General features: G+C 44.9%; 1 protein-coding gene across 6 annotated transcripts in view; it reads left to right on the plus strand.

Moving 5' to 3' along the window:
* Nucleotides 1-3685: 3685 nt before the first annotated feature.
* BUB1 (BUB1 mitotic checkpoint serine/threonine kinase) overlaps nt 3686-21835 on the plus strand; it is a 71781-nt gene continuing 53631 nt past the window's right edge. For 5 of the 6 annotated variants that reach the window (XM_064268378.1, XM_064268377.1, XM_064268376.1 and 2 more), the window contains exons 1-9: nt 3686-3764; nt 12693-12752; nt 12831-12969; nt 13654-13850; nt 15660-15703; nt 16384-16484; nt 19273-19325; nt 19409-19593; nt 21216-21367. In XM_064268378.1, coding sequence (XP_064124448.1) covers nt 3739-3764; nt 12693-12752; nt 12831-12969; nt 13654-13850; nt 15660-15703; nt 16384-16484; nt 19273-19325; nt 19409-19593; nt 21216-21367 — 957 coding nt within the window. In that variant the 5' untranslated portion in view covers nt 3686-3738. Of the gene's footprint in view, nt 3765-4102; nt 4734-12692; nt 12753-12830; nt 12970-13653; nt 13851-15659; nt 15704-16383; nt 16485-19272; nt 19326-19408; nt 19594-21215; nt 21368-21835 lie in introns of those variants that run through there. The other variant, XM_064268379.1, reaches the window with a different exon arrangement.

Consider the following 21835-nt stretch of genomic DNA (forward strand, 5'->3'; position numbering starts at 1 on the left):
TCCTCCAAGGGCCACCCTTCCCCCTTCCCGGATAAATCCTGAACACCACTAGGTTAATCAGCCTAGCAGGGACACTGAGATGAACAGGGTGTGAGGGAGGATCACTAGAATGTTCTCTCAGAACAAAAACGGTGGCACAAAGGAAAGTCATTGTGTGAGCCAGGAAATGATCCTATGCAAACATCACTTTCTAGTCACCAGGGCAACCCCAGGGTTTTGTTTCTGTTACTCCTGGACATACCCATAGTGAGTGGCACTGGGGCCTTGTAAAAGATGGCGCAGTGGCTAAGCACTCAGCTGCCAACCAAAAGGCTGGCAGTTGGAATCCACCAACCGCTCCTTGAAAACCCTATGGGGCAGTTCTACTCTACCCATAGGGTCCCGATGAGTCAGAATTTGCTGGATGGCAACAGGTATAGGTGAAGAGACATCCAGAATACCTTACCCTGTGCCAGAGAAAAGCCTGGAGTCCAGACAGATGGCAGTAGGTAGTGGCAGAAGTGAAGGAGGAAGACGATCTTGGTGGCTTTTAGAAAACAGGGTGGAGCTAAGTGTGACTGTCTTGAGGCCCTTGCGGTCACACTTGTCAAAAGAGGCCCACTAGCCAGTATGATCAAGAACAAACTCCTTCATCTAGCATTTTTGATATCTGACATAAAATATCAGCCTGGTCTTTCCAGAAGAATCTCTACTACTCATTAACAGGAGTCCTCAGGGTGGTCTCCCTCTATAGCCATTATTTATACCTCGAACACCCTCCCCCAGCTCTTGCCCATCCACACCCATCCTCCCTGCCCATGCCCCCATCTTCCTTCAAAGCCCAGTTCAAGCCCCACCTTCCTATGAAGCTTTATGTCATCTGCTGACAGGCCCCCATACCCTGCCCCTCCTCTGAACTCCCCTAGCGGATGGTCTGAACACTCACTTGGCTCTTGATATACCTATATGCTACCTTTACAAAATATTCTGTTTTTTGATTTTCCAGACAAAACCACTTGTTTCTTAAGGACAAAATCTGAGTTAGATAAGTTTGTAATTAGGTGTAAGTCCAGTAGTATCTAATATTCGACCGATACTCAGTTAAAATTTCCTAATTACTGACTGATCCACTAACAGACATGAAACTGGAGTTGATGGGACAAAAATGTCTTAATACCTGGGATGGCTACCAGAGCCTTGTAGTCGTCTAAAACCCCCAGAGTGGCCACACTCTGAGTAACAACCCCTCACACCACTGGATACTTGTGCAGATCCAAAATGATCAACAACATGAAATTCTGGACTTGGATTCCAGAAGTCGCTGAATAGATAAATACGTAACTTAAGAGGCCTACAGGAGCCAAAACAGGATCCACACGACCTGTCCCTAAAGGGAAGTGATCACATGAAGAGCGCTTTATATTTCACTTGCATTGTCAACTGGCCCCTGAAACAACCCTGAGAGGTGGAGTGAGAAATTAAGGGCCAAGGGGCAGGAAGACAAAAGAAAGGCTAAGAGGTAGCTCGTTTCCAACTTACTGCTAAGCAGCAAATATCATACATTACACACTCCCTCTTAGACATCTGGACTCCTACAAATCTCTTTGATTTTATGATTCCTCAGAACATGATCTCCAGACCTCCTAGTACCAGAAAAGACATTAAAAGCAGCTTTCCTGCTGGCATTCTGCAATCTACCCAAGCTCTTGGTTTACCAGCTGAATGTCCCCAGTTCTCTGTGCCCTCACTGCTCCAGGGCACCCCCACAGCGTTTGAGATCAGTTAAATCAATGGAGGCCCTTCACATACGGTGTATAGTTAACTAATGGTGTGTTGTTAACTAACAGTGTGTAGTGAACTAATGGTTTAGTTAACTGACGTTGTGTAGTTAAATAACACTGTAGTTAACCAATGGCACGTAGTTAACTGACAGCATGTAGCTAACAGTGTGTACTTAAAGGTGTGTAGATAACTGACAGTGTGTAGTTAACTAACCATGTGTAGTTAACTAATGGCATGTAGTTGACCGACAGGGTGTAGTTAACCACATGCAGTTAAACAACAGGGTGTAGTTAACAGTGTGTAGTTAACCCACGGGGTGCAGTTAACAGTGTGTCGTTAACCGATGAGATGTAGTTATCAGTGTAATCAGGTGTGCAGTTAACGGCATGCAGTTAACCCGGCGAGGTGTAGTTAACAGTGTAATCAGGTATGTAGTTAATGGTGTGTAGTTCACCAACAGGGTGTACTTAACGGTGTATAGATGACTGACGGAGTGTAGTTAACACTGTGTAGATAACCTGGCATGTAAGTAACAGTGTGCAGTTAACCGACAGGGTGTAGGTAACAGCGTGTAGTTCACCAAAGGGGTGCAGTTAACTGGGTGTAAACAGTGTGTAGTTAATCAACAGGGTGTAGCTAATGGTGTGATAACTGATAGGGTGTTGGTGACGGTACGTAGCTCACTGATGGCATGTAGTTAAACGTGTTTGTTCACTGACCGGGTGTAGTTAACATGTGTAGGCAACTGACAGGGGTAGGTAACAGTGTGTAGTTCACCTACTGCATGTAGTTAACTGTGTGTAGTTAATGCTGAGTCGGAATCAACTCCACGGCAGCGGGTTTTTGGTTTGGTAGTTAACTAAGGGCAAAGGGCTAAGGTGGCCAGCTCTGGCGCCTCCCCATGCGCCCTCACTCCAGGCCGGGACCACCCAGCTTCTTCAGCGGTGGGGCGCGGGGGGAACACCCAGCTTCTTCAGAGGTCAGCGAACCCGCGCACAGCTCTGCCCTGAGGGCACGCCTCGCTGCGCCACAGCACCCTACGCTCTGGGATGACCGGTCCCTAGGTTTCAGCATGTGGGTGCCTTTATCACGGCAGGAAATGGGGAGGCGACTGACTCCTGGTCCGGGCTCCGTTTTCCTCCACAGCCGCAGTTTCCCGGGGCCCTGTGGCCCTAAACCACCAGGGTCTCCACCCTACGAACGCGCTTTTTTCCTTCTTTCCCCGAACAGACGCTGATTCCAGGTGACAGATTTCAGGAGCGGACGGAGCGGCGCGATCTTCAGCAGTCAGTCGCCGAGGCCCTTCTCCGGTACCTGGAGCTCATCACGGAGGGCAGGAAACCGAGCGCCCGGAATCCGCCAGGAGCTAAACGGCTCCCCGCCCGGAGCGCCCCCCCCCCCAGCTCCCCGCCCCGGAGCGCCCCCCCCGGCTCCCCGCCCCGGAGCGCCCCCCCCGGCTCCCCGCCCCGGAGCGCCCCCTCCGCCGGCTCCCCGCCCCGGAGCGCCCCCCCGCCGGCTCCCCGCCCCGGAGCGAACCCCCTCCGCCGGCTCCCCGCCCCGGAGCGCCCCCCCCGCCGGCTCCCCGCCCCGGAGCGCCCCCCCGCCGGCTCCCCGCCCCGGAGCGCCCCCCCGCCGGCTCCCCGCCCCGGAGCGAACCCCCCGGGCTCCCCACGCCGGAGCCCCCGGAGCACCACTGGACTCCTCGCTGCCGGAAGCCCGCCCCTCCCTGCACCCGCCCGGGGCTTCCGGCTCAGCTGAGAGCTACGGAAGTGGGAGGGGTGCAACGTTCGCGGGAGGCGGGACTTGGTCTCCCGGCAACGGCCCGGGCCATTGGCCAGCCCCTCTACAGCCGAGCCAATGGCCAGGCACGCCGCAAACGCTCGGCGCCCGGACTGCGGCTGCGCGGGAGGTTTGAATCGGCGGCGGGTGGTGGCGAGCGTCGCTGTCGGGGCTGCGGCTGGCGGGCGACCCCTCGCCATGGATAACGCGGAAAGCGTCTTCCAGTAAGTGTCTGTGGGGCTGGGGGCGGGCGAGGCGGGCGAGGCTGGGCCCGGGCGGGCGAGGCGGAGGGCTGGGGCCGGGCGTCTGCGGTCCTGCTCCGGCCCCCCCGGCCTCCGTGTCCCCCCGCCACGCGCCGGGCCGCGGCCGCTCGGCGGGCAAGGGCCCGGGCGTCACCCAGCCGGTCCTCGTCGGCGAGGCCGCGCCCTCCTGCTGCTTCTCCATAGGGACCCCCCGAGGCCGCCGGTGCGGAGGGGGAACGTCGACCTGGCGGGTCGGCCCCCGGAACGCAGAGCCCCCTCGGCAGAGCCCGCGGCCCGCCCTGCAGCCTGGGCGCCCGGCGCCTTCCGGGAAAAGGCTTCGCTTTCTGCGGCCGCACTTGGTCCCACCCGCCAGGACCTTCTGGGGTGTCCAGGCCTCTGCCGGACGGCCTGGGCGCTTCACGCAGACAGCGCTTCACGCAGACAGCGCTTCACGCAGACAGCGCTTCAGGAGAGCTCAGTCAGCTGCGTGTGACAGAGTAAAGCTGGTGATTTTCGGTGGCTCGGTGGTTGAGTTCCCATGTTCTGCGCGCGAGGCCCAGGTTCGGTTCTGGCCAGTGCACCTCGTGCAGCCGCCCCTGTCGGCGAGGCTTGTGGGTTGTCACGGTGCTGAACAGGTTTCAGCGGAGCTGGAGGCGTAGACAAGGAGGAAAGGCCTGGCAATCTACTGACAGCCAGTGAACACCGGTGGGTCCCAGCGGCCCCGCGCGACCAGTCGTGGGGATGGACCAGAGCCTCGCAGTGCCCACGTCTTGCGTCCCGGGGACTTGGTGACAGCTGACAGCAGCAGAGGAGATCTTCCTTTAGGATCCGAAGACCCAGATCTTTAAGTGCAAGCAAAACAAAATCTATTTGCTTTGAGACTTTTTAGACTTCGGTTTAGACAGTAAACTCTTTTTAGAAGCTTTGTCTCCGTATTTATAGGTGAATCAGGTATTTCTGACCTTAGTTTAACTTTCTAAAGATGCATGTGCTCTAATGAACTAGGCGTTTTAGTATAAACTTACCGTGTATCTAGGCCAGTCAGAACATGAAGCGTTTACCTTGGTAGGTCTGTTACACCTGTCTGCGGAAAGGTTCTGCTACGAGGCGTGAGAGATTCACAAGTTAGAGATAATTTTTTTTTTTTTTCAGTTTTTGAAAGTAAGTAATACTTTTACGTCGTTTAAAAGACAAAGATTTAGAAAGGTATTCACTCAGCTTTCCTGTACAGTGTCTTAGTCATCTAGTACTGCTATGGCAAAAATACCACAAGTGGTTGGCTTTAAAAAAGAGAAGTTTATTCTCTCACAGTCCAGTAGGCTAGAAGTCCAAATTCAGAGTGTCACCTCCAGGGGAGGGCTTTCTCTCTCTCTCTCTCTCAGCTCTGGGGGAAGATCCTTGTCATCAGTCTTCCATTGCTCTGGGACCATCTCAGGTGCAGGGACCCCAGGTCCAAAGGACGCACTCTGCTCCCAGGGCTTCTTTCTTGATGGTATGAGGTCCCCAACTCTTTGCTAGCTTCTCTTTTCTTTTATCTCTTAGGAGATAAAAGGTGGTGCAGGCCACACTCCAGGGAAACTCCATTTACTTTGGCTCAGGGAGGTGACCTGAGTAAGGGTGGTGTTACAATCCCACCCTAGTCCTCTTAACATAAAATTATAATCACAAAGTAGAGGACAACCACACAATACTGGGAATCATGGCCTAACCATGTTGACACATATTTTTGGGGGGACACAGTTCCATCAATGACAACCAGTCTACTCCCTTACCCTCTCGTGTGCAGCGATTTCTTTTAAGTCTTTTTATTCCTCGTTTGTTTTTGGAAATATGAATATAGTATTTTAACATCTCTGCATGTATGTGGAAACCCTGGTGGCGTACTGGGTAAGAGTTCAGCTGCTAACCAAAAGGTCAGCAGTTCAAATCCACCAGGAGCTCCTTGGAAACCCTATGGGGCAGCTCTACTCTATACTATAGAGTCACTACGAGTCGGAATCGACTCAGTGGCAACGGTTTTTTTTTTTTTTTTTTTGGTTTATACATGTATGTGTGTATAATTCCTGCCTTTACCACATAAAATGTAACAACATGTATTTTGCTTTTCTTGCTTAACAGTATCTTTGGACATTTCTACCAGTATATATAGTTCTTTTCTCATTCCTTTTTATAGCTTCATAATATTTCACGTACTATAATTGATCTAAGCAGTCCCTGATTGATGAATGCTTGGGTTGTTGACAGTCGTTTGCTGTTATCCATGGTGCCACAGTGAAAAACCTTTACATATGGCATTTTGCACGTGCATCAATGTGCTCAGGAGTCTCAGAAGTGGGTTTGCTGGACCAAAAGTAAATACATCTGTAATTGTACCCACCAATTGTAGATATTGCCAATTCCCTTGGCAAGGATTGAGTGCACTTCCACCTGTAAGCAAGGTTTGGGAACACCTGTTCTATTGTTTAACCTACGCACAGTTGTCAGGTTTTAAATTTTTATTTTTGCCAATCTGATGGGTGAGAAATTGTATCTCAGAGAGACGAATTTCTTTTATGAGAGAGGTTGAAGATCTTTTCATGTTAGGGACCCATTTATATCTTTCTGCAAAATGTCTTTCATGCCTTTTGCCCATTTTTAAATTGATTCAGTTGGCCCTTCTTAACTTCTAGAAAATGTTTTTTTCCCAAGTTCATTACTGCTTTTGACTTTGCTTAGTCTTTTGTTGTTGTTGTTTATCATTGAATATACACAGCAAAACATACACCAATTCAACCATTTCTACAGATACAGTTCAGTGGCATTGATTATATTCTTCAAGTTGTGCAGCCATTCTTACCCTCCTTTTCTGAGTTGTTCCTCCTCCATTAACAAACTCACCGCCCTCTAAAATTCCTAACTAATCTTTGCAGTTGCTGTTGTCAGTTTGATCCCATATAGTTCTTAAAAGAGCATAATGCTCAAGGCAGACTTTTTTACTAGTTAAGCTAAACTATTGTTCAGTTTTAAGAAGACTTTAGGGGATATTTTTGGTTTAAAGTTTAAAAATTATCGTTCTTCTGGTTTCATGGCAAAAGAGGCAATTAGCCACACATTCCATTTCCTGATTCTCATTCTTCCTCTGTTGCTCCAGGGTAATAGAGAACAATTGTACCTTGGATGGCAGCTTACAAGCACTTAAGACCGCAGGCACTACACAGTGGACTAGAAGGTAGAACAGAAGCACCAAACACATTATTAGGCCCGTTGACTGGGATGTCCCTTTAAACTATGACCCTAAACCTCCAAACCAAGGAACCAAATCACATGAGGTTTTTGGTTATACATAAGAAGCCTCAACAGCTACTCTTTTTGCGGGGGGGTTATTATTGTAAATATATCTGTCTTAGTTATCTGGAAACCCTGGTGATGTAGTGGTTAACAGCTACAGCTGCTAACCAAAAGGTCAGCAGTTCAAATCCACCAGGTGCTCTTTGGAAACTGGGGGGCAGTTCTGCTCTGCCTTATAGGGTCACTATGAGTCAGAATTGACTCGACAGCCATGGGTTTTTGGTTTTTCAGTTATCTAGTGCTGCTATAACAGAAATACCACAAGTGGATGGCGTTAACAAACAAATTTATTTTCTCATTGGTTAGGAGGCTAGAAGTCCGGATTCAGAGCATCGGCTCTCTCTGGCTCTAGGGGAAGGCTTTCTCCCTCTCTCGGCTCTGGAGGAAGGTCCTTGTCTCTTCAGCTTCTGTTCCTAGTTCCTTAGAGATCTCCATGTGTTTTGGCATCTGTGCTACCCCATCTCTCCTCTGCTCACATGTTTAATCTCTCTTATATCTCAAAAGAAATTAACTCAGGATACACCCTACACTAATCCTGCCTTGTTAAGGTAACAAAAACAACCCATTCCCAAATGGATTATAACCACAAACATACCAAATCCTTTGCCAATTCCGACTCATAGCAACCCTTTAGGACAGAGTAGAACTGCCCCATAGAGCTTCCAGGGAGCACCTGGTGGATTTGAAATGCCGACCTTTTGGTTAGCAGCCATAGTACTTAACTGCTACGCCACCAGGGTTTCCACCACAGACATAGAGGTTAGAATTTATAACACATTTTGGGAGGATATAATTCAATCCATAACAATATCTATCATACAACTTTTGCCAGTTCAACTTTTTACGTGTACGACTTATTGACAGCAATTCCAGTAATTGGCTGTGCAACCCTGCCACCCTTAATCAATGAAATTTGTCCGTTACCCTTAAACCCCACTGCCATCTTTGGTAACCACTGACGAACTTTGGTCTCTGTACATTTGCCTTTTCTTGTCTTTTTATATAAGTGAGGTCATATAATACTTGTCCACTAGTGATTGACTTATTTCACTCAACATAAAATCTTCAAGCTCCATCCATATTGTAACATGTATCAGGACTTCGTTTATCCTCTGACTGAGTCATACTCCGTTGTATATATGTACCGCATTTTGTTTATCCATTCACCTGTTGATGGATGTTTAGGTTGTTCCCGTCTTTTGGTTATTGTGAAAAGTGCCGCAATGAACATTAACGTACAAGTCTCTGAGTCTCCGCTTCAAGTTTGGGGTCTATATGTAGGAGTAGAATTGCTGAGTCGTATGGTAGTTCTATTTTTAGGTTTTTGAGGAACTGCCACGCGGTTTTCCACAAGGGCTGTATCATTTTGCATTCCTGCCGACAATGGATAAAGGTTCCAATTTCCCCACATCCTCACAAACATCTGTTATTTTCTGTGTTTTGCTTTTTTTTTTTTAATTAAATCTTAGCCATCTTAGTGGGGATGTAACAGTATCTCATTGTGGTTTTGCTTTGCCTCTCTCATGGCTAACAACACTGAGCATCTTATGTTTGGTGGCCGTTGGAATGTCCTCTTTGACGAAATGCCTGTTCAAGTCCTTTGCCCATTTTATTATTGGGTTGTCTTTTTGTTGTTAAGCTGTTGAAGTTTTATGTATATTTTGGTTATTAGATTCTTATTGGATATATAGTGTCTAAAGATATGCTCCCAGTCAGTAGCTTGTCTTTTCACTTTTTTGGTAAAGTCTTTTAATGAACAAGAGTTTTTGGTTTTTGTTTTTGTTTTTTTTTTTTATTTTATGGGGTCTTATTTATTTATTTAGTCTTTTGCTGTTTATGCTTTTATTATATATTTTATTTCACTGAATAATCCATTGTTGAAAGTGAAGCCTGACAGTGTTGCCCCTGCTTGTTCTTCTAAGAATTTTATGGTTTTAGTTTGCACATTTGGGTCCGTAATCCATTTTGAATTGTTTTTGTGCATGGGGAGAGGCATGGACCCTGTTTCATTTTTCTGCATGTGGAAATCCAGTTTTCCCAGCACCATTTATTGAAGAGACTTTTCTTACCCATAGAATGGTACCCTTGTCAAAAATCAGTTGACCGTAGATGTGTGGGTTTATTTCTGAACTGTCAGCTCTATTCCATTGGTCTGTGTGTCTATTGTTATACCAGTACCAGGCTGTTTTGATTACTGTAGCTGTATAGTATGTTTTAAGATCAGGAAGTGTGAGCTAGTGGGGTTTTTGGTTTTTATTGACATGTGGAAGCTTTTTATTCATATGCAATTGACTTTATCAAGCTTTTCTTTTGTAGCTTCTGGATTCTGAGTCTTAAGAAACATTGATTTCATTTTTATACAGAGATGATAGCTCAGAAGCAAGTATTGGTCTTAAATCCTTTTTTCATAAAACCTGGTAATTTCTCAGATGAAACGCCTGGGAATCTTCTTTAACTTGATTCCCAGCCTCAAAGATGACACTGCGAACTGCACTATAAAAGGGGCAAGGTGGGCAAACCCCACCTTTATCACTGTGTAGGAAGGATCAGTATGAATCCAGTTCCTACCAGGAAATAGATCCAGACTTAGCTTCCCACACTTCCACTCCTCATTTCCCACCACTTCCCTGACAGAAACTCCCTCTGAGACCCTAACCACCGAGAATTAGATCAGACCTCATCTCCAGCTACCCTGAGCCAGGTCAAAACATTGCTGGCCACCTGAGGCCAGGTCATCAGGGAACAGGCACGGGTTCAGGAGTCTGTGTAACTCTCTGCGTTTCAGACCAACTAGCCTCTCTCTCTCACACACGCACACGCACTTGCACTCACTCATCCCCTGAGATTAGGTCCCAAGCTAGAAGGACTCTATCCTTTATCAGCTGGTCGTGCAGACTTTCTCTATCACCCCACTGCCCAGAGATGGGTCTACACAAATCCAGCCCCTGCTGGCCCATTGCCCCTGTGGGTTCTTTACAAAATTTACAAAGATTATTAATTACACTTTGGTTAAGCGTTCAGCTGCTAACCGTAGGTCAGTGGTTCAAACCCACCAGCCACCCATGGAAGAAAGATATGGCAATCTGCTTCTGTAAAGATTACAGCCCTGGAAGCTCTGTGGGGCAGTCCTACTCTGTCAGGAACCAGATACAAAAGGCCAAATTTAGTTTTTTCTCCCACACTCACACACAGTATGCAATCCCATCAGCAAGTCCTCCCAGACCTCCTCCTAAACATACCCGGTTAGAAGGGAAGGGGGAGGGGGAGCTGTTTAGGAAGCATTGAGTTCTGTTTACGGTGATGGAAAATCAGGCAAAGAATATTGCTGGCTGATTAATGTAATTAGTGTCACTAAATTATACATGTGAAAAATCTTGATTTGGCAAATGTTACATTTATCTTTAAAACAACAACAAAAAAGATATTAAAAGAAACCAACAAACCCATACCCCAAATTTCAGGCTTGCACTATTCCCAACAAGCGGTGGTCCAGCCCTCCACCAAATTAGATCTTGTCTAATTCCCTGTTTTCTTCAAGCTGTGCCTGGCCGCTCAGCTTCTGCCTTTGTGCCCTCCCCTCTCCTCGTTCAGCATGCTTTGTTCTGTTCCTGGAACAGAGTCAGGTCATTTTTACCTTCTTTATTCTTGAAGTTCTCTCTCCCTTGACCATTTCCCCCCAGATAGCTGCATGGCTGCCTGGCATTGCTCAAATATTCCACCCTCAGAGAGGTAGGCCTTCCCTGACCACTCTGTCTAAAAATAAAAACTCTTGGCACACTCTTACCCCTTCTCCTTTTTCTTTTCTTCTAAGCGCTTAATGTCACCTAACATTATTTTATGTATTTCTTCATATTTGTTTGTTTACCTCACTAGCATGTGAGCTCCTGTGGAAAACTTTGTCTGGTTGATTATTTTTTAAGCTGTGGTTGGGTATGTGGAGGTAGGGAGCAAGCAGAATTCTCTGGGAGCTAGAGTCAAAGCAGTAGCTGAATTTTGAGCACTGCCACCTTGTTTTCTTCCTCAGGGATGTTGTGTTTCATTGAGGCCTGAAAAGCAAACTGTATCTAGAAACTCTGGTTTGTGGTACCCGGGCTCTCTCATGGGCATTCACAAGTCCTCTTGGAATCTTGTTCCATCCTTGTCTCAAGGGGACAGGTCTGAGTCAGCGCCATGCCTGGTCATACCATCAAGAGGAGGAAGAAAACTTTTGACGACTCCCCCTCATGATGGTGGTAGCACTTTGGGACATCAGCAAGAGGAGACAGAGTTGGGGACCCTCTTCCAGCTGCCTCTCTGGTCTAAGCCACTTTCTTTCTGCAAATTAAGGTCTTTTGTGGGTGCTTTGCTTCTTTTTTTAGTGCTTTTTTTTTTTAATTGTGCTTTAGGTGAAGGTTTACAGCTCAAGTTAATTTTTCATACCAAAATTTATATACATATTGTTATGTAATCCTAGTTGCAATCTCTGTAATGTGACAGCACACTCCCCCTTTTCACGCTGAGTTCCTGGTGTCCCTCCAACCAGCTCCTGTCCCTTCCTGCCCTCTCATCCTGCCTCCAGACAGGAGCCGCCCGCTTGGTCTCATGTATCTGTTTGAATTAAGAAGTACACTCTTCACAAGTGTTATTCTATGTTTTATATAGTCCAGTCAGATCTTTGTCTGAAGAGTGAGCTTCGGGAATGGTTTTAGTTCTGGGTTAACAGAGCGTCTGGGGGCCGTGGCTTCAGGGGTTCCTCCGGTCTCAGTCAGACCATTAAGCCTGTTCTTTTTACGTGAATTTGAGTTCTGTGCCACACTTTTCTCTTTTTCTGTCGGGGACTCTCTGTTGTGTTTCCTGTCAGTGCGGCCATTGATGGTAGCCGGGCACCATCTAGTTCTTTTGGTCTCAGGCCGATGGAGTCTCTGGTTTATGTGGCCCATTTGTTTCTTGGGCTAATATTTTCCTTGTGTCTGGTGTTTTTCATTCTCCTTTGCTCCAATTGGGTTGGGACCAATTGATGCATCTTAAATGGCTGCTTGCAAGCTTTTAAGACCCCAGGCGCCACTCAACCAAAGTGGGTTACAGAACCTTTTCTTGATAAACTTCGTTGTGCCAGTTGACCTAGATGTCCCCTGAAACCATGGTCCCCAGAACCCAGCCCCTGGTACTCTGTCCTGTGAAGTGTGTGGTTGTGTTCAGGAAACTTCTTGGCTTTTGGTTTAGACGAGTTGTGCTGACCTCCCATGTATTGTGTGTTGGCCTTCCCTTCACCTGAGACGATTCTTGTCTACGATCTAGTTAAACCTGGTGCTGTGGAGCCTATTCCGTGGCGATCGCTATCTAGTTAGTGAATCCCCTCTTCCTCCCTTCCCATCATCTAAGCCACTTTTCTAGGGCTAACCTCCAGGGCTCTGGCTCTTTCTTCTGGAAAAACACAACCACTTCTGAGTGAATGCTACTTTAATTTTTATATAGCATTTCAGTTGGTGTTTAAGATTTCCATTTCAGAGTATATAAATGGTAAGTATGATGTAAAATCAAGTGTATCTTTTGCTTTTAGAGGCTGTATCCTTAATACCCCATATGCTCATTCCCCTGTTGCAGGATGTTTGAGGCCCACATGCAGAACTACAGGGGCGATGACCCGCTCGGTGAATGGGAAAGGTCAGCATTTGGTTTACTCTTTTCTTTTAAACACACTAGTTGCCGCTCTGAAAACTGACATTATCCGTATTTTTCTAGCTATATGCAGTGGGTAGAAGAAAATTTTCCTAAGAATAAAGAATACTTGACAACATTATTAGGACATTTAATGAAAGAATTTTTAGATAAGAAGAGATACCACAATGACCCAAGATTCATCAGTTATTGTCTGAAATTTGTAAGTATACTTTCAGTTGTATAATCAAATCTGTAATATTTTTTGCTTTTCCTCCTAGATTTTAAGATAATTTTTTTATTATAAAAACCAGCTGGTTTCTCGAGTCAGTTCCAACTCATCGTGGCCCCGAGTGTCACCGAGTCGAACTGTGCTCAGTGGAAGGGTGGGGGGATAAGCGGACACTCCCAGGTCCTAAGAGGGCTTCTAGGAGAAAATTAAATTCTTTGTGAATAATCAACGAATTATTAACTCAGAAACCAAAATCAGTGGTAAAAAGGGAATACTCCCTCCAGTCAGGCTTTAAAAGGCTGGGACCCTAATCTGGGAATAAGGCTTGGGGACACGCACCCTAGTAATAAAGTCATGAATGGAGAGGACAGAACAACAGGAGTTATTCTCTTCTCTGTATTACAACCCTAGGATGGAGGCACCCTACAGAGCTTGAACAAGCTCTAATTAAGGCAAATAAAAGTAATACTTTAGATAATGAGCCAGTATAGAACCCACAATCTTGGGAAATAAGTGGGTAATTTTGAGGATGTGGAATGTCAAAAACAGGAATGAGCCTTCTCCTCTGTCTCGGAGGCCTCCAGGAAAACTGAATGTTGGGGGCTGATTGGATGCTGGGCCAGACCTGGAATAGGTGTCCTCTGTTCTTACGTCTGTCCATTTGGGCTCTTTTAGGCCCAGTACAACAGTGACCTTCATCAGTTTTACGAGTTTCTGTACAACCATGGGATTGGGACCCTGTCATCGCCTCTGTACATAGCCTGGGCCGGGCACCTGGAAGGCCAGGGAGAGCTGCAGCACGCCAGTGCTGTTTTTCGGAGAGGAATTCAAAACCAGGCTGAACCTAGAGAGCTACTGCAACACCAGTACAGGTAGTTTCAGAATAAAACTCTGTGGCGTTTCCTACTCTAAAATGTAATGCTTACTCTGAAAATTTTGTTTATTGTAGTCTCTTTGTACAGGGAAATCCTCATTGTGGGAAATGTAGATAACACAGAACCGTGTAAAGAATTAAAAACCACCCAGAAATACTGCTGTTAAGGTTTTCGTGCATTTCCTTCCAGTATCTCTCCCGTGGTCTGTCGTGTGTGTCTGTGTTTGTGTGATTTAGCAGTAAATCACGCCACGTCTGGCTCTGTGTACCGAGTCTTGTATTACTCTTAAGAAAGAAGAGCTTTTGTGCTACTTATAAAATGGTTGTGGAACCTGTCAGAGTTGTATCATCATTTAACTGTTCTCTTACTGAACATTGAAGCTGTTTCCAACATTTTGATTTTTATAAAGAATAACATGATGAATAACCTTGATTTTTTTTTTTCTTCCAATTTTTTTGTGTTTTCTTTGGTTAAATATACTTCACATAGGGAATTTTGGAAGTACAGAAAACTAAAGAAGAAACCTTTTGGCATTTTAGTTGGCGCTTTTTCTCTGCTTATTACAGGATTGCAAGCAGGCTGTACCCACACGTGCAGCTTTGTATCGAGGTCTTTTCTTTGTCATCATAAAAGCCTTTTCTAGTATAATTCCTGTTTTTATACTAACAGAATCTCAGGATTTTGAAACTACTAAGTCAAAGGATATATGAAGAGTTTTAAGGCTTTTGGTGCATTTTGCCAAACTTCTTACTCAAAAGTTTATACTGGTGTTTGCTGTTCCCCTCTTGCTAGCACTGTGGGACCCTGCTTATCTCACTGCACTTGTTGCCAGCATTTAAAATTCTCCATTTTTTCCAACTTTGCTGTAGTGCTTATGCTTTTTAAAACTTTTTTATGAGAAATTTCAGAAGTTAATTAAGAAAGAAAAATTATTATAGCAAACCTCCATTTACGTGCCTCCTGCTTTTAATAATTATTAACACTTTGCTTGGATCATATTTTTTCTATGCTGAAGAATTTTAAAGCAAATCCAAGACAGGAAAGTAGTTTACCCCAAACACGTCCATAAACATCTCCAGAGAGTCATTTCTTACAGAACCTTAATCTGTTGTCACACCTAAAAAATTAACAGTTTCAGTCACTATTGAAATCACTTCATCACGTGAAAAAAAATTCTCTTTATACCATTGGTTTGTCTGAAGAAACAAGGTCAACAGATTGCATTTGGTTGTATGTCTCTTAGCCTCTTCATACTTCTGCTCACTTCACCCAAAAGCATCAGGCTTGCAAATTGCCGTTTACTTATCAGGTATAGCTGATGTGTAAAGGTGCCTTGAAATCCCACGTCTGAGGACTTCTCAGAGAGCACGAACAACAGTGCGTTTGCCTGTTGAAGGAGCAGTCTCAGCTTCATAATTTGACTTCTTTCTTCCAAGTGTTTTCACCACTCAGATGTATAAAATGCCTAAAGTAAGAACTCAAACACCTTGTGATGTAACATTTACAGACTTGCTCCACAGAGAAGGAGGGTATGTTTGTTGCACGAGGTCAGGAAATACTAACTTAAACGATGCAAAATGAGGGATTTTTCTTCTAATATAAATGCATCGGGTGTGAAGGTGTATTCGGTGACTTTTTTGTCATGTTGAAGCAACTCTATACTTGAACTTTATATTCTGTCTTGACCTCCGTCCTTACAAGCTTGTAGTAAGCTCTCTGTTATGTTTAGTTTTTACTTTAATACAGATACCTTTTAAACTGTACATTTACACGATTTACATCGATGCCTTTACTACCGTCATTTAGGTTATTTCAGAAACGCCTTGCCGAAACTCATCTGGGAGCTCAAGGTAAAACGATGCTCTCCGAAATGCCCGAGTTGTTGGTGGTTTAGTCTCTGATTTGCACTGCTTTCTAAAATTTCTTTAAAAAAAACAAAAAAAATCCACGCAGTATCTATTACATATCAAACTGACTTATTTTGGGTAACGGGGAAGGTGCCCTGGTGATAGTAACGCTCGCTAAGCCGCCCTGGAGGCCAGGCTGTGTCTCAGCACTTTAGAAGAGCAAACCCACAGGAAAAACTGAGTGATTCGACCATATTTTTAAGATTAAAAAATATATATATGTGTGTGTGTATATATGTATATATATATATATATATCAGAGTCGAGGATAAGACCTACTTTGGGCCCTTGTGTTCTGAGTTGAATCAAATGTATGTACTGCAACTTGTAAAGAAATAAAGATATTTCAGGCAATAAGCATTGACTGTCCTGTCCTGCCGTTTGAGGTCACCGGTCAGGTTTTACATTTCTTTTGGATGTTTGCTTGGACATTTTGAGTTGATCAGAAAATTGTCCAAAATACTTGTCTTATCTAAAAAAAAGTTTTTAGTTATATTTTCTCAGACAGTTTGAAGAAGTTGATTTAATTATCATGCTACTTATTGAAAGATTAGGAGAAAGACATCATATAATAATTTTATTTACTGTGGTTTTGACCTTATTTCATCCTGTTTTCTCCACAGCTAGAACCTCAGAACCTCTGCATGATGCTCAGGTTGTCAATCAGACGATAATATCAGACTCGAACCCAGGAAAGAACACAGGCTGTGTTTCTGAGAACCAGGTAAAGGTCACGTCTGCAGGTTGTGGAGAGACTGGAAATGGCACTGAGTTGCCATGCTGGCTGGTGTCTGCATCTTGTGGCCTCTCATTTCTTTGACCTTCTCTCCCGTGATGCTAACCTCCACGTCAGCCGGCTCCTGAAGTGACCTTCTATCACTGCTGACTTCAGATTACAACGAAATAACCCAGAACTTCCTTGCATGTGTCTGACTTAGGGACCCCCACTACACCACCTCCTGTCTTCACTTCTCCCCCTGGTAGCTTCTCTGCTACCAGCATCCTCTCCTCCGTGTTCTGCCGGCGTTGCTGTTGTTAGGTACCATCCTCACAGTCGTTGCTGTGTTGGGGCCCGCTGTTGTAACCACTGTGTCAGTCCATCTGGTTGAGGGTCTTGGTTCTTAGTGTGCGTTGCTGTTGTTAGGTGCCATCCTCACAGTCGTTGCTGTGTTGGGGCCCGCTGTTGTAACCACTGTGTCAGTCCATCTGGTTGAGGGTCTTGGTTCTTAGTGTGCGTTGCTGTTGTTAGGTGCCATCCTCACAGTCGTTGCTGTGTTGGGGCCTGCTGTTGTAACCACTGTGTCAGTCTATCTGGTTGAGGGTCTTGGTTCTTAGTATGCGTTGCTGTTGTTAGGTGCCATCCTCACAGTCGTTGCTGTGTTGGGGCCCGCTGTTGTAACCACTGTGTCAGTCCATCTGGTTGAGGGTCTTGGTTCTTAGTGTGCGTTGCTGTTGTTAGGTGCCATCCTCACAGTCGTTGCTGTGTTGGGGCCCGCTGTTGTAACCACTGTGTCAGTCCATCTGGTTGAGGGTCTTGGTTCTTAGTATGCGTTGCTGTTGTTAGGTGCCATCCTCACAGTCGTTGCTGTGTTGGGGCCCGCTGTTGTAACCACTGTGTCAGTCCACCTGGTTGAGGGTCTTGGTTCTTAGTGTGCGTTGCTGTTGTTAGGTACCATCCTCACAGTCGTTGCTGTGTTGGGGCCCGCTGTTGTAACCACTGTGTCAGTCCATCTGGTTGAGGGTCTTGGTTCTTAGTGTGCGTTGCTGTTGTTAGGTACCATCCTCACAGTCGTTGCTGTGTTGGGGCCCGCTGTTGTAACCACTGTGTCAGTCCATCTGGTTGAGGGTCTTGGTTGTTAGTGTGCGTTGCTGTTGTTAGGTGCCATCCTCACAGTCGTTGCTGTGTTGGGGCCTGCTGTTGTAACCACTGTGTCAGTCTATCTGGTTGAGGGTCTTGGTTCTTACTGTACGTGTGCAAGAACAAGCACTCCTAGAAGCAGCATGTGTATGCATTTCTAACTTAGGTAGAGACCACAAACTGCCCTTTAGAAAGTCTGCCCAGTTTACAACCTACACTTGCTTGCCAGCCTCGGGGCTTCCTGCTGCCCAGCTGAGATTAGACAGCTGAGGTGGATCTTGCATACTGCTGCATTCCCAGGACCTAGCGCAGGGCATGACATGAATTAAGTATCCAGTAAATATTTGTTTGGTAAATGAATGTTAGCATGGGAACTCCCGACGGTGGTGGTACTAGAAGGTTTTAAAAGGTTTTTAAAACGTAGCTACTGGGAATGTTAATCCTGTAACACTTAGGGACTGTCACCCCGCTCCTAGACGTGGGTGGAAGGAAATCAGTACCCTTCCCTGCTACCACTTTTCTTATTGGGCTCTTAAGTGGCGATGTTCATTACCATAAGGTTAATAATGCAAACTAATATGCCAGATGGTGGCGTAGCTGTTAAGAGCTACAGCTGCTAACCAAAAGGTTGGCAGTTCAGTTCAAATCCACCAGACACTTCTTGGAAACTGCATGGGGCAGTTCTACTCTGTCCTGTAGGGTCACTATGAGTCGAAATCGACTCAACGGCAACAAGCCAGATGTTAGCCATGATTCTTTTAAAATTTTAAATTATTTTTTGGTGAACATACAGCAAAACATAATTCAACAATTTCTCCACATACAATACAGTGACACTGATGACATCCTTCAAGTTGCACAACCATTCTTGCTGTCCTTTTCCAAATTATTTCACCACCATTAAGATAAACTCACTGCCCCACAAGTTTCTCATCTGCTATCTTGAGTTGCTGCTGTCAGTTTGAGACCATGTAGATAATCCTTTAAAAAAGCACAGTGCTTAAGGCAGACGTTCTTTACCAATTAAGATAAAGGGTTATTGGGTTGGGAACCGTGGTGATGTAGTGGTTGAGAGCTATGGCTGCTAGCCAAAAGATCAGTAGTTCAAATCACCTAGGCGCCCCTGGGAAACTCCACGGAGCAGCTGTACTCTGTCCTGTAAGGTGGCTATGAGTTGGAGGCAGCTTGACTGCAACAAGTGTGGTTTGGTTTTGGTTATTTGGCTTAGAGATGACTTGGTTTAAGGCATAAAGATTATCTCAAGGCAGTAGTTTTGGGGATCATCCAGCCTCAGTAGCTCCAGAAAGTCTGTTCCACATTGCCCCCCTTTTGGTCAGGATGGTTCTATAGATTCTTTGCTCAAAGTGTTCACCATCGGTAGCTGGGCACCATCCAGTTCTGGTCTCACAGCAGAGATGGCCGTTTTCATGGAGGCAATTAGACGCACGTTCTGTTTACTCCTAGCCCTGACTCTCCTTCCTAGGCTGTTCCAGGTGAATAGAATTCTGAATTAATCAGAATTTAAAAGAACATCTATAAATCCACTTCATGATGAGAGACTCCTTCCCTCAAGTGTTTTGCGAAATAATTTGAGTGAAAAAAATTTCTTTTTCCAGATAAATGAATGCTGATGATTTTTTTTTTGTCCTTTTAGGGTTCACAGCTTTCTGCAGTGACGTCTACAACTTGTGGTGAAGAGTCGAATATGCAAGTACACTCAGTGCCTAAATCTGTTACTTAGTTTCCGTTCAAGTGCACTGTTATAAACGATGTGTTCTTCTGCGTTATAGGGGACAAAGGGTGATCGTGGTTTCTAAATCAGAATATTCTACACATTCATCTTTGGCAGCCAAAACTGACGTTAAGCAAGTTGTTATGTATTGCAAAGAGAAGCTTATTCGTGGAGAATCAGAATTCTCCTTTGAAGAACTGAGAGCCCAGAAATATAATCAACGGAGAAAGCATGAACAATGGGGTACTTACGATCTTATAATTTGAGTTTTCTAATGCTGTTTAAAATAATCGTCATCTCTGAATAGTGATTTTTATTAGATGGTTCTCTGTGCTAAAAGAATCTGCAAAACAAAATCTGCAGCTCGTCCTACTAGAAGCCTGGGAACGCAGCCGTGTTCACTCGAGGAGGACGTTGATGTCGGCAGCAGAGCTCACAGTGAGACAGCAGTGAAGTAGATGTTCGCACCAGCGTTGCTTGGTCTTTTAGAGAAATAAGATATTTAAAATTTTTAAGTAGATTTTATCTTTATGGATTTGAACTTCTGTATTCAATTCTAAACCTCTAGGTCAGTTATTTGTACTGTGAAAGGATTAGGGTGGGAACTGCAGTTCAGAAGAGGTTTTCTAAGATCTCAGGTACTACAAACAAGATGTTGAGAAGGGGTCCCCTGATCAGAGCGCCCTGTTATTGATGGCAAGACAGTGGATCCAGTTTTGTTCCTCACAGCAAAACCTTGTTCTTAAGACCAGAGTTGGCACTTGGCTTTGCCATAACAACACGGACTTTAGAGAGAGGAAGATGAACCTTTATCTCATTCGGGGCTTCCGTATCATCTGTCCGAGTTATTTTGCTGTAACAATTCTGTAGGCCTTTGTTTTTTGTTCTTCCTTTCTTGCGTTCCATCAACAACTAAGACGAGGTAGTTGACGCTCACGGAGGACCCACTTGCTGAGTAGAAATGTATTTTTCTTTCACACTCCTGACCTAAAATCTTAAGCCAGACTGCTCGACTTGTGGGTGTTGTGGTTATATTAACCTAGTTACTGAAGTGTACTCAGTGCACTGGCCTTAGGGTGTATTTTACTTCTTTTTAGCAAGTACCTAGGGATTTTTGTCTTTTAAAAACTGTTCCATTTTCAAATAATTTGAACAGCCATGATTGTTTCTCAAGAGCTGTTTAGTTTTATGTTGTACTATTAGTAAGTATTGATTGGTTGATTGACATGTAAACTTCTCTAATTTTTATGTCCTGAACTTAAAACTAACTGTCTTAGTTATCTAATGCTGCTATAATGGAAATACTGCAAGTGGGTGACTTCAACAAACAGAAATTTATTTTCTCACAGTTTTAGGAGGCTGAAAGTCCAAATTCAGGGCACCAGCACTAGGGGAAGGCTTCCTCTCTCTGCGGGCTCTGGAGGAAGGTCCTTGTCTCTTCTGAGCTTCTGCTCCTGGATGACCTTTCTGTGGCTTGGCATCTCTCCGCCATCTTCCCTGCTAGCTTACTTGTTTAATCTTTTTATATCTCAGAAGAGATTGACTCAAGTTATACCCTACACAAATCCCACGTCATTAAATAACAAAGCCAGCCCATTCCCTGATGATATTATAACCACAGGCATGGAGGTTGGATTTACAACACATATTTTTGGGGAACACAGTTCAACCCATAACAGTAACTATGCTGAGGACAAGTTAAAATTATAATTAAACTGAAATACACGTATCCATTTTAGCACCTAGTAAACATGGAAAAAGTTTTTTGTTTTAAAGCATTCTAAAAATACCTTTAGCTCATTTGCATATATGCCTCTGACAACCTGTGTTTGAAATTCATGTACAAATAATTTTGTATCCTAAAGTAAATGAAGACAGACACTATATGAGAAGGAAAGAAGCAAGTGCTTTTGAAGAACAGCTGTTAAAACAGAAAATGGATGAACTTCATAAGAAATTGCATCAAGTGGTGGAGATGTCCCACGAGGACCTGCCCGCTTTTCAGGAAAGGTCTGAGGTATGTGTGCTCTTTGCTGACATTTCCCATACGCACAACATTGACTTCAGCTTTTATTTTCTCCATTCTGTGCCCTATTTTTAGTGTTAATTCTGATATTAATTTAGCAAGTAACTTTCAGGACTTTAAAAATAATTTGCTTGGAAAGGTGTTCAAAATGTAGAATGAGAAAAGGATTTACCGGTGGTTACGCGCTAAGGTTGGCAGCTCAAACCCACCCGGTGGCTCTGCAGGACAAAGACCTGGTGACCTGCTTCTGTAGAGAGGACAGTCGAGAAAACCCTTTGGGGCAGTTCTGTTCTATCACATGAGGTGGCTATGCGTTGAAATCGATTTGACAGCACCTACCATCAACAGCGGGAACCCTGGTGGCGTGGTGGTTAAATGCTACGGCTGCTAACCAAGAGATCGGCAGTTCAAATCCGCCAGGCACCCGCTCCTTGGAAACTCTGTGGGGCAGTTCTCCTC

Source organism: Loxodonta africana, chromosome 15 (genome assembly GCF_030014295.1).
Source record: "Loxodonta africana isolate mLoxAfr1 chromosome 15, mLoxAfr1.hap2, whole genome shotgun sequence".
Taxonomy (NCBI): Eukaryota; Metazoa; Chordata; class Mammalia; order Proboscidea; family Elephantidae; genus Loxodonta; species Loxodonta africana.